We start from the raw sequence: 12386 nt of genomic DNA, 5'->3' as shown, positions 1-12386 counted from the left end.
GGTGTGTTGCTAAAGCAGCCATAATGAAGGTGTCATTGTTTGGATACTTCACACACACATGCTTTTAATTTCACAGACTACAACTACCAAGCTGGAATCAAAGCACATCGATTCCCTCTCACACCCTGCACGCACTTAAAAAAAAAATAAACAGGCGTCTCAGTCTCACGCATGTATAGGCAAAACTGTATCAGACCCGGTATAGCGTTGGTAAATCTTCCATTTTTGTATTTTGTAGCACATGCAATAAATGACAGTCGAAAGATACAAACAGTGCTGCTATCAATTTGCTTGGTATAACCGCATTTATAGTTTTTACAAATGCAATCAATCAAATGGGCCTCCATCACTCAACCAACGCTTACTTGGTAACATTACCTAGGTCCTTATTGATATTACAAGATTAATGTACCTGCAGTAAAACCAAGCATGTCCGATAAACATCCTCAGATTTATTTCGCTTCAAGAAGAAATGGGAATTACACTTCATGTGAACATCGTCCTATCCTTATTAGATGTTAAGCTCGCGGTAAATTACAGTCCTTGTAGGAGCGTCCATTGTTTTTCCAACCCACTTTTAACTTCCAACAAAATTACGTCTCACTGCAACGATGTGCCATCTAGTGGACAAACGACTACTTATCGCCAATACTGAAAATACAGCCATGATGATGATGATGAATATTTATTTTGGCTTTCTTTTAATCCTACTGAATTTGTAATTATGTATCGGCCGTTCTAATACCGATAGTATGTGGGTGCCTGTGTGCATGTGTATATGTGTGCACCGCCATTTACAGGCCAATGAGTGTACAGTCACTAAATGTACACATAACCTAATTTTTTTAGACCCCCCCATGGATGAAATTCTACGAAACTTGGCATACCACCAGAGAATGCCAGGTCAATCATACACATCAAATTTGAGTGTCTAGTGGGGCTACATACCCACCAAATTTCATGTACCCCGGTGGTTCGGTGTCCCGGGTATCAATGACCAAAAATTCAGGGAGTAGATGACGGGAAAAATTCTTGAATTGTGTGCATGTGTGCGTGTACAAATTTATGTTTATGTGTGTTGGTGTGTGTGTGTGTGTGTATGTGTGTGCTTGTGTGTTTGCCTGCGTATGTGTGTTTGTGCATGTGCATGCATGCGTACATATGTCTACTGTGTGAGTATGTGTCATAATTATGATTACTGTAAATGTATGTGTGCGTGTGTATCTGTTTATGCACATGTGTGCACATGGAATGGGTTAACATGACCCTGGAGGCAAACATCACGGAAAAAATTGGTCATCCTAGGCCCTACAGTTCTCAAGATATTCACAGAGAACTGTGTCTGCCCTACCCTCCTTCGGGGGTCCAGTCCAGCGGGGGAGGGGGCTACAGATCAAAACGAAGAATGACGGTTCCATGCTATCCATGTGGGGGTACATGCCCACCAAGTTTGTGTACCCCGGTCTTTCAGTGTCGGAATCCTTGTTGGTGTATCGTCACTAAATGTACACATAAATTATTTTATTGTAAGGCCCCCATGAAGCGAAAGCACACAAAACTTGGCATGCATTGAGGGTGTCATAATGATCCTACACTTTTAATTTCATTGCAGTTTGACCTTGTCAGCCAGAGATATTGTGATGAAAACACCTAATTTTTTGCTTTTAATTTTTTAACTAGGTGGCTTTATACATGAAATAAGTGGTAATGGTATGGGTTGACATGCCCCTTAAGACCAACATACATAAAAAAAAGGTGGACCTCCTAGGCCCCCACGGTTCTCGAGATATTCACAGAAAACTGTCTCCCGCCACCTACAGGCCAGTTGGTGTATAGTAACATAAATTAATTTATTGTGTGGCCCCCCATGAACGGAATTCCACAAAACTTGGCGTGCATACAGAGGGTGTCATAATGATCCTACACTTCCAATTTCGTGCAGTTTTGACTATGTTAGGTCACAGATACCTTCAATTACAACACCTCATTTTTACTTTTTTGTGTTTAACTAGGTGGCGCTATACATGAAATGAGTGGTTATGGAATGGGTTGACATGGCCCCTTGAGATCAACATACAAAAAAAATGCTCCTCCTAAACCCTACGGTTTTCGAGATATTCACAGAAAACTGTGTCTGCCCTACCCTCCTTTCGGGGGGTCCAGTCCAGCGGGGGGGCTACAGATCAAAACGAAAAACGATGGTTCCATGCTATCCATGTGGGGTTACATGCCCACCAAGTTTCGTGTACCCCGGTCTTTCAGTGTCCCGGGAATCATTGACATCATAATCATTTTTCTGCGCGGCGGTCATAATAATGATAAAATAAATATTAATACAAAAGTTTCCTCTCATAACTTTTTTAAATCTGGCAAACTAGGCATCAGGGTTAAGAAAGCAACACCATTGGATTTTTATATCAAAATTTCAAAAGGCCATGGCTTGAAAGTGGTCAGAGATAAAGTCCTACTGTAAATGTAAAAATCTTTGAGTAAAACAAAAGTTTATGAAGGGGGTAAATTAACCCATCTAATTTGTCACTGGATGGCAAGCACCTCAAATTATGCACCTTTCAGTAAATACTGGATGAACATATTTAAGCAGGTTTACTTTCCTTTTTTCATATTACCCACATAACAAATTAACAGGAAAACACTTAAGATGTATACCAACACCTAAGATGTTGTGGTTTAGTAATAGATTACTACAATATAGGCCTACAACAAAGTATTCTGGTCAAACAGTTCCTAGCTTAGGGTAATCTGCAGTACCCAGAAGTTCGCAGATCATATTACTTGGGTGACTTTGTAGTTCTTTAGAGCCCTATTTTTTACTAGCCCTGCTGTCTGTACCACATCCATTACGGACACTATCATCACGATTACCACTGCAACCTCCAAGCTATGTTGGGCAGAGGGTCGAAACAAGCATGGTATGCTTAGTGGACACCGCTGTACAAGTACCTCCATTCACAGACGCACCGTGACTATCACTGTCATAGACGATCGATCATAATCTCCAAAAGGATATTCTTCAGAATTAGAATAGGTGAATAATATAGCTTACCTAAGACTTCACTACATTGAACGTTTTTTCAACATTAGGTGTAGGCCTATTTCTGCTTAATTTCTGCTTCAATTTCTGCAACACTATGGCCTGTATCGCCTTCGCGTCATTACATATGCACGCCTTTGTGTTTCTCGCAGATAATACAAGTATTTCCTGAAAACTTTGCGCAGTTTTATTTTGGGTTTGAATCAAGCTCTGGATGTCTTGCACATAGTGGAGCAGAGTAGGCCTACAAATGAGATTTGTCACCGCATACCTGGATCTATCGCCTATTTTAATCAGTATCGTTGTTTGTCGCGAATTAAATAGCCTCAAGGGCCGGATTACATTATTATTTTGTCATACGTCGCGGGCCGGAATTGGGCAGGACGCGGGCCGGATTTGGCCCGCGGGCCGGGTGTTTGAGACCCCTGCCCTATACCATTCCACATACAACCCCACCACTCCACTGAAATGCAATTATTTTATGAACTACTAAGATGGGTTAAGTGAAGATGATATGGTAACAGCAGCTCCAATTCTCCAAAACCTGACAACGGCATCTGCAACAGGTGGAGTAACTGGTAAGGCAATCGAATTCTAGTGGGGAAGTTGTTAACATGGCTAACAAACTACTACTTTGTGAGGCTGTTTGGTATGATTGTTGTGTGTGTGACTGACTAGATGCAGAAGAGTACGAGCTCTCCATGGTTAGATCGCTTTCAATCGTCGCCGAGATCGTCAACAAACAACACTGTGAGGAGAGGAGTGAGCCCCACTGCAAGCAACATGCTTAAGATGGTACAACTATTGCATTAGCCTGTAGTTTTTCTGTCTCTTTTTAAACCAGTGAGGTTGGATAAATAATTGCCAGTCCACTGGACCCACAGCAGAAGCGGAGCATTTGCCGAGCGTATGCTGAAACAATTCGCCTTATTCACCCGGCGGCCAGAACAAGGCTACAGGGTACATTTGCCATTACACCTCAGTCCAGCAGATGGTGGTGGCAATGCACTCCGTTTGCAAACTGCCAAAACAACTCACTGAAAAAGAACAGGCCAGCGAACCCTTTTTCGGTGAGCTATTTTTTTTTTTTGGCAATTTGCAAACTGAGTGCATTACCACCATCTGCTGGATTGAGGTGTAATCCATCAACATCCATTAAACAATCTGCCTATCAACATCCATTCCACTTTCTATCTATCAACATCCATTACACTATCTATATTCAACTTTGAAACGATATACTCTGTCTTAGGCTTTAAGCATACAATCTGGCTCTCTTAAGACTACTATTTCCTCTGCCCACAACTGTTTCAAAATGAATGTCCTCACTACAATAATTCACTATTAAATAATTTAACTATTTAAACTACTCAACTATTTAACTGTTCAGCCATTTCAACTGTCAGTTGTTATCTAATATGACTCCTGCCAACTGTTTCCAAATAAAAGTTTGTTTGGCATTTTATGTTAATATACAGTATGTTTATATTTTCATGCACTGGTAATTTCCTCGATTACATTTTCTAGTTGTTATTGTTGCTTTTTTTTTTTTTTCCCTGCACTCTGCTTTTGCTCCTGTTGTTGCTATCCCCACCTGTTCAGTTCTTGACTACCATCAGACTGACAAGCCATTTTAGGAAGATGGTAGAAAGTCTTAAGTGTTTTATCTGTCACAGAGGTGGAAAAATGAGGCTGCTGCCAACGCACAGAGGTGGGCTGACACTTGCTCCATGACGCACAGCGAACCCAGCGAGAGACAGATCATCAGTATATACACACACACACACACACACACACACACACAGTGAAGATCACTCAACATGACATTTAAGTTGTCTTGTTTCATTGTTTTTAAGTTCATTTACATACTTGTGTTTTGTCTCATTTTTTCATTTTTGTTTTTTTACTCATCGGTTACGTTGACAATTATTTTTTTTATTTTTTTTCCCTTTCTGTGCACACACTTAGGCACATGCATATACACAGACACATACATGTGCTAGTCATATTCACACAAGTAAACATCATTTTTGTTCTCAAACATATAGATCTATGATTGTCTAAGCAAAGTTGGGAGAAGCCCTTGGAAAGATCCACAGGCCCAGATTGATAGCCTCTTCTGTTTCTGGAAGATTTAAACCCTCCTTAGCTCTACCACATTACACACTTCATCATGGTTAAGCTTCCCACCTCTTTCCCCCATTCCCCCCATTCTCCTCCAACACATCACCATTTGGCGCAGGACTATCAGCAGAAATCATTCACACAGATTTCAAGGACGTCCTGGGACACTGACCAGCTACTATATTAGATAGATATTTTCAGCACTCAATATCAAGCACTTTCATGTGTAAGGTTGTGACCCAAACAAAAATACCCTTGAAGTCACCATTTGTCTGCACACTGTGGGAATGGAAAAATGGGGACATTTCTTTATCCTGTCTTGCTCAAGAAGGATCCAGCCCTTTAAAGCCAATCTGAACTATCTATGTAGTAAAATTCCAAGTGGAGTCTATTTATCATGGAAATTGCTTGGTGCTAAGCCTGTTGATGGGCCACTTTATCCTCATGATTTTGAGCTCCGTCTGTCATTTGTCCTTTTCCTTCTCCATCTCTGAGTCCTCTCTGTCTCTGCTTACAGCCAGTGGTTGTGGTGAGAACCTGTACATGGCCAGCTATAGAAACTCCTGGAGTCCAGTCCTGGTACGATGAGGTGAATGACTTTAAGTACGGTGTTGGATCCATCAACAGTGGCATCGTGGGATATTACACCCAGGTACACACACATAGGCCCAAACCCAAAGTCTGGACTCACAGACTTTGCTGCACATTCTCATGAAATTCAGGGCTTAGGGCTGTCCCAATGTCGTATTTCAAAGGGCTTGAGGGTTTGAGTATACACTTACCGGGCCCTTTCTGTGGGTCTGCATCAGGGCAGACTTCACCAAAGGGAATTACCCCCAGTTCAAAGCGTTGTGACAGAAATTACAAAGGTAAACAACAGCACGACACACGACCAGCTTGTATAACAAGAGTTTGAAAAAGTGTGGAATCAGGCAGGCATCTCCTGTGCCTTGGCCATGTGAAAAGCTACAATCTTAAAATGAAAATTCCCGAACTAGCAAGTATCAGTAGCATCTTTGTTATGAAACGTCACCAATGTAACATGTGATCTTGTGAAGTGCTGTCCCAAACCCATTTATACCAATCTGAGCCCATGTGGCCTCACACACTCACTCACTTAGCACCTGAGATCCAATAAGTCTGTCTTTACTCCTTAGTCCTCAGGGCTCACTTTGGGATTGGCCCATACTTCTAGCCTCATTGACATACAGTACTAGCCTGATACTGCTCCATTGGGACATAATTATGGGGCGTGTTTCAACCGATACGGGGGGGGGGGGGAATGCCTCTGCACTCAATTGGATAGACCTAACCAATCGGAGAAACGAAATAGCTTACCGTGAGGTGTAGGAAGAAAACACACGAACCATCCTTCTCCACAAATGCCTTAACATTGTTTTCTGGTCTTTTGTAAAAGTTAGTGCTGTCAATAACTCCTAGCCTACAACACTCATTAGCAAAATCAAAGAGATAGGTAGTAGGGTAGGCTATTAGGAAAAAACTTGATGGCCTATATCCCCTCCGTTTTTAAAAATAATTCTGTTGAACACTGATATGCTACAAACATGTTAAACAGCTGGGAAAGGCTGTCGCAAATCCCTCGAACAGGTGGTCAATCAGATTTCAAACGAACGAGGGAACATGTCGCAATGCAACAGTGCTGTTTTCCCTTGATGAAAGTGAAACCACGAGTTTTCCCACATCAAAAACTTTGGCCAAAGTTTTCAGAAATAATCGTTTTCAGTGATAAAACCTCATTAAATAATATGCATTTTCCATATGGGGTCTTAAAAGCCATGTATCCTTAGCCACAGCGTTTTTGTTTCAAACATAGGCTAAGCCTAAGCGTGCTCAGATGATGTTATGGACCAGGCGCTGTTGCTCACCTGTCCATCATCGTAAAGCCCGATTTGATTGGTCCGCCCGATCTAGGGCGAGCATACTTGCTCCACAATGGAGCAATGCCAGACCGAACTTCCCGACCTCAAATGTTGTGGGCGGGACTAAGTTCGGAATGGCACCCAGGCTAATACAGTACTGTGACACGGTCACATTAATTTAAATGTTCCTTAAAGGTCCAGTATGTAGGAAATAATGGAAAATAAACTGTAACCATTCCAAAAATGATCACCATATGTTGTCAGAGAGTGAGGAAACACGATGAATTGAAGTAATGGCTTATTTGACAACTTTACTCTAACCCGTGAAACCCGTAAAACCCATGAAAAAAAATCAGTTATGGGGCGGAATTTCTTGGAATTTTCGTTTATGTTTTGAACATTAATTCTAGAATAGCGTATTAATAATGGGCTAGCGCGTCCTCCTATTTGGGTTGCCAAATTAGCAAAGGCCAACTGTCAACAGCTGTCAGTTGTAGTCATGAACGCATACAAGAGGCAGGCAAATTTCCAAAATTAAAACAAGAAACAAATTAAGTGGACATCGGAGGAGCTTCCTGAGATGGTGGACGTCTTCGTCAAACGAAGAATATCAAGTCTGACAGAGCTGGCCATATTTCTCCACAACAGGTAGCCTATGCTAAACTTCATCTCGTCGCTAACTTCAGCTACATATGTTACGTTGGTAGAGAGGTATTTTTGTTTTCGCTGTTTTCCGTAATGTGTAGCTGGGTCATGGTTGGAGAAACGTTAAAGCAGCTGCAGGTCAACTAACGTTAGCTAAGTCTTCATTACATCTGGCAACCCAGAAGAGGCTCGCGTCTGGTAGTCTTGAGAACGTTCACCAGTGTTTTGATTTTGGCCAACAGAACGTTCGGTAACAATCCTACAAATCGCACCTTTAACATTTATTATTGCACAGAACATTACCTTGATTTCATATAATGTTTATATGAGGAATGATATTCATATGTATACCTGTGTAATATATTTATTTTCCACTGGTTTTGGTAAGAATATGACCGCGCACCCAAGCTTACTTAGGTGGGTGCGTCGGGTGTGTGGGGCGGTCGGTGGAGAGATTCAGCAAGTGCGGGTGTGTTTGAATACGTGGCGCCAGTATTGTTTGCTGCAGCTACTTAGAGTTAAAGTTAGTCCCTTTGGTTGGATAGCGCTTCAACACTTCGTAAGAGACTGCTTTAATGGGGGAAAAGAGAGAACATTTTGCAACTGCATAGACTGTAATACGCGCGTCTCCAGCAAGAGGACGTGCCCGGACCCCAAACATCAACTCCGTGAGTTAACGTTGCCCGACGTTCTACGGATCTGGTGAGATTTATCTCGTTTTTTTGTATTTTTTAGTGTGGTATACCACTGAATCAGCGCTTGACTTTTTGCCTTTTTTTGTTGTGGATTATATATTTTTTCGTTGCGTTCCGACAGAGGATTATACTCGCGGCCTACCTGTTTCCTGGTTGGATTTCAAAGACTGTAGCGCGATCCTGGGAAGGACTTGAAGTTTTCCTTTAGTTTGGACTTTTAGTTTAATTTTGTGGACTGAGACAAGGGGGGAAATTCAAGTATTGTGTGGGTGCACGGAATAATTGGTGCATTGATAATATACCGCGCTACGTGCGTCATTCAATTGAACTGTTTGGTGTGTCTTTTCTTGTTTGTGTTCAGCGCCGTCTGATATTTGTTTGTTGCTGTGTGCTTTATTAACGGCCTTACACCTGCTCTCATGCATATATGTTTAGTTAAGAAGGCAAAAAGTATTTGTGACAGTATTGCAGTGTTTTCTTATTATCAATGACTACTTTCATTCCAAAGAACCTCTTGTGCGTTTACAGTAACACAGTTCTTTAAAAAGAACGTTAAAGGGCTGATTGTTACAGTACGTTATCACTACTTTTGCTATCAGTCCCTGAGGATCAGTCCATCCTCTAAGACAGCATGGCCACCATCACAGCAACACCTCACTTCCAGTCTTCCCTCTCCTCCCTTCCCTCCCTTCTTCTCTCATCACTCAGGTTGTGTCGTACAGGTCAGACCAGTACCAAATTCCAAATTCAAGTACTTCTACGTCTGCCAATACTGCCCACCGTGAGTACGCCTCACTGCACTGCCCACCATGATTGCACTCACCTCATTGGTATCATTGATGTTTTGTATTTGAAACGCATGTTATGTCAGATCAGAAGAACATGTAAAAACAACTTCATATCCATGTTCTACCCAGAATCTATTTATACATCCATATGAATTCCCTATTGCTTTCCATGTATAAATTGAATCCCATTCTTTATGTTGGCCCGTAGTATGATGAGCTCTCAGGAGACCATGCCCTACAAGTCTGGCCCTTCCTGTGGGGACTGCCCAAATGCCTGTGAGGACAAGCTGTGCTGTAAGTCTCAGTGTTGAGAAACATGAATCTTGACTATTCTTGAAACGGCCTCATCTTCCCCCTCAGACATGTCTCATCTGCCCCTGTCTGCTGTTCTCTCTCCCGCTGTCTTTCACACACTCACTCTGTGTTTTTTCACGCTGTACAGTACCTTTTCTGCTCTTCTTTTTCATGATATGTCTCATTCTTGTTCATCACAGCCATTTCTCATGCTCACTTTTGATCTTGTCTTTCTCTCCTTTCTTTACTTTCTTTCTATCCTTTAGTCACTGCAGCTCACCGTGCCCATTATCTCTGTCTCTTTATGTAGATGTTGGCCCCTAACTGATGACTGGCAAAGTTACTCAATGAGCGTGTGTCTCGTGCATGAACTAAAGCGGTCATGTGGGAACGTTGAACTGATCCACCAATGTTTGTGCTTATGATCTTACTCGTGGTATTAAAGAAGCCCTACGCAGGTCTGGTTATTCCTTCGCTGGTTCTGGGGTTTCGCCTGTGGTGTCAAATCCACATTAAATAATACAACATCAAAAGAAGTCCGCACACTGTGGATGTATACTGCAGATGATGGCTTTAATGCACTCCGGAGCATTAGTTAGTGAAGCAAGCTAAGCTAAGCAAAGTAAGAAAGTGAGCAGTGAGCAAAGTGAGCAAAGTAAGCTCAGTAAGCTAACATCCTCTGGCTGTTGTCCAGCCTTTATACCCCTTCAAGTCATCCCAGACAAGACCCTCTATGTTTACAGACAACTGACCAAGTAATGGTACTTCACCTTTGCCCTCTCATCCTGTTATTCCTACATTCTTTAGGTTTTGATCACATTTCCTGGCGCCAAACCTTATTGATGACCCTGTCAGCCATCTGCTCTTTCCCTTAAACCAGTCTTCCTTTCCCCCACACTGAACATACTACAGAGTTCAGTTTCACAAAACAGTGATATTACACAGAATGAAGATACTACATAAAAGATATATAAACTAAAGGATATATGTCAATAAAAGTCACGACACGCCTGATTTGGGCTCGCATTTTTCACGACATAACTCCCCCTGCAGCTTCGGTAGCAAGTGACTGCTACGCTAAACCCCCACTAGCTAGCAAGCGAGCCATCAAGAAACCAAGCTAAACACATACAGGGCTCACAATAAAATGGTCGAGCAAACACATTGTTCAAGAGACCATCAAACCACATTACAAAAACAAATTTCACCTAAGGGTAGGCTACTTACAATTTCAGCAGCAACAAAGCCAAGTCGGAGTCCGTTTTGCAGTCTTCTTAGAAACTACAATCTGACTACATTTTCGAGACACGATTGGATACTTCCGCTGAGTCACATCCGGATTTGTTCGGGACGGGATAGTCAGGACTATTCAAAACACATCTGGTATTTAGTAATACCCACAAACATCTGAAAGACTGACTTGTGTTCCGTTGAGTCTTGTGGTAATACATGGGTCATCATGATTAGCTGAGAATCAGTGCAGCTTTACAGTCTGAACTAGTGTCAGTGTAACAAACACACAGTTTGGCTGCCTGTATCCATAAGTGAGTGAGTCTGAACTGAACTAATGTGAGTGTACCTGAAGTCCTCACTAACTGATTTATTGACCTGCAAAGATTGCCTGCATGTATTGCTGAGTGAATGAATAGTTTTCAACACCATCATAGCAGACGAAGGGCATGATCTTACTGCAGTTGTCAGCATACCAATTTCCTCCCAAGGTCTGATCCGCACATTGTCCATCTCCATCTGGTTGGCCTAGAGCCCAGTACCGAAACTCTGCTTCATTCTCTCTGTAGAAATCCCTATCAGCCAGAGAGCATTGCCATTTAGGCCTGTCCCCTCTTCAGCCCAATCCACGTTTGACTGACCCCTGCATCGTGCATCAAGCTCTTCACCTTCTCATTCTCTGTTATGTCGTCTATGGTGGCGAGGTCAGTGAACTCCTCTCTGCAGTACTGCTGAGCTTCTGCCCAGTTCTTCTCTTTCTTCACCACATGGAACTGACGTGGCACAGAGGAGGAGAGACTGCACAGACCTGCGACAAGAGAGGAGTACACCCCCCCTCCCCAAAAAACACACACACACACATAACTGATTCAATGGACAGCATATAATTTGATTCATGATGAATGTATTTGAAATGTCTCATTGAAATTAACTCAAACACACAAACACACATACACATACAGTATCCTCCAGAATTATTGGCACCTCTGCTAAAGAAAGTTGACTAAAAACAGATATAAAAAAATGATCTGTTGGTAATTTATTGTAATCTCACAATGAAAACAATTGGAAAAATCCAACCTTAAAGGGAAGCAAATCTATTTTGAGAGAAAGGAAAATCTAAATATGTTTAACAAAAACACGTCGCTCATAATTATTGGCACCTCTGCTTGTAATACCTTCTTAAGCCTCCCTTTGCCAATAAAACAGCTTGTAATATTCGGTAACACTCCACTCCAATAAGGTGCCATAATAAATAGTAAACTAGTAATTACCTAACCCTTTGTTAATATTTGTTAATTGTTACTAACATATCTATTTGGCACAAGTGAATCGTTTTTTAATCATTAATTAAATATTAGTTGTTTGCATAAAATCTGTATGTTAATGTTTTAGCAAATCTATTAACTGATATTGTATTAATATATGTTAATAGTTAACTAAATGTCTTTTTGGCACTAATTAACAGTTATTTCTTGCATTATTTAAATGTTAAATGTTTATTTGCAAACTATATGTTAATAGAAAAGTTAATTACTTATTATTATTTAACTAATTGTTATTAAACTGTGCTTCTGCCTATCCCAATATGAACCGCTCTCCATAGGACCCTTACAATAGATAGATAGATAGATAAATAGATACTTTATTGATCCCCAAGGGGAAATTCAAGAAAAAA

At 41.4% G+C, this 12386-nt stretch overlaps 1 protein-coding gene across 1 annotated transcript; it reads left to right on the top strand.

The window, feature by feature from the left end:
• Positions 1-3794: 3794 nt before the first annotated feature.
• LOC125299583 (cysteine-rich venom protein ENH2-like) lies at positions 3795-9585 on the top strand. The gene is made up of 4 exons (XM_048250913.1): positions 3795-3847; positions 5694-5828; positions 9105-9177; positions 9393-9585. The coding sequence occupies exons 1-4, from the start codon at positions 3836-3838 to the stop codon at positions 9395-9397; spliced, it is 225 nt and encodes a 74-aa protein (XP_048106870.1). The 5' UTR covers positions 3795-3835; the 3' UTR covers positions 9398-9585.
• Positions 9586-12386: the final 2801 nt, after the last annotated feature.

The sequence above is a fragment of the Alosa alosa genome, chromosome 8 (assembly GCF_017589495.1).
Source record: "Alosa alosa isolate M-15738 ecotype Scorff River chromosome 8, AALO_Geno_1.1, whole genome shotgun sequence".
In the NCBI taxonomy this organism is placed as follows: Eukaryota; Metazoa; Chordata; class Actinopteri; order Clupeiformes; family Clupeidae; genus Alosa; species Alosa alosa.
Note: the sequence above shows the minus strand (reverse complement) of the source record. Positions and strands in the feature narration are given on the sequence as shown.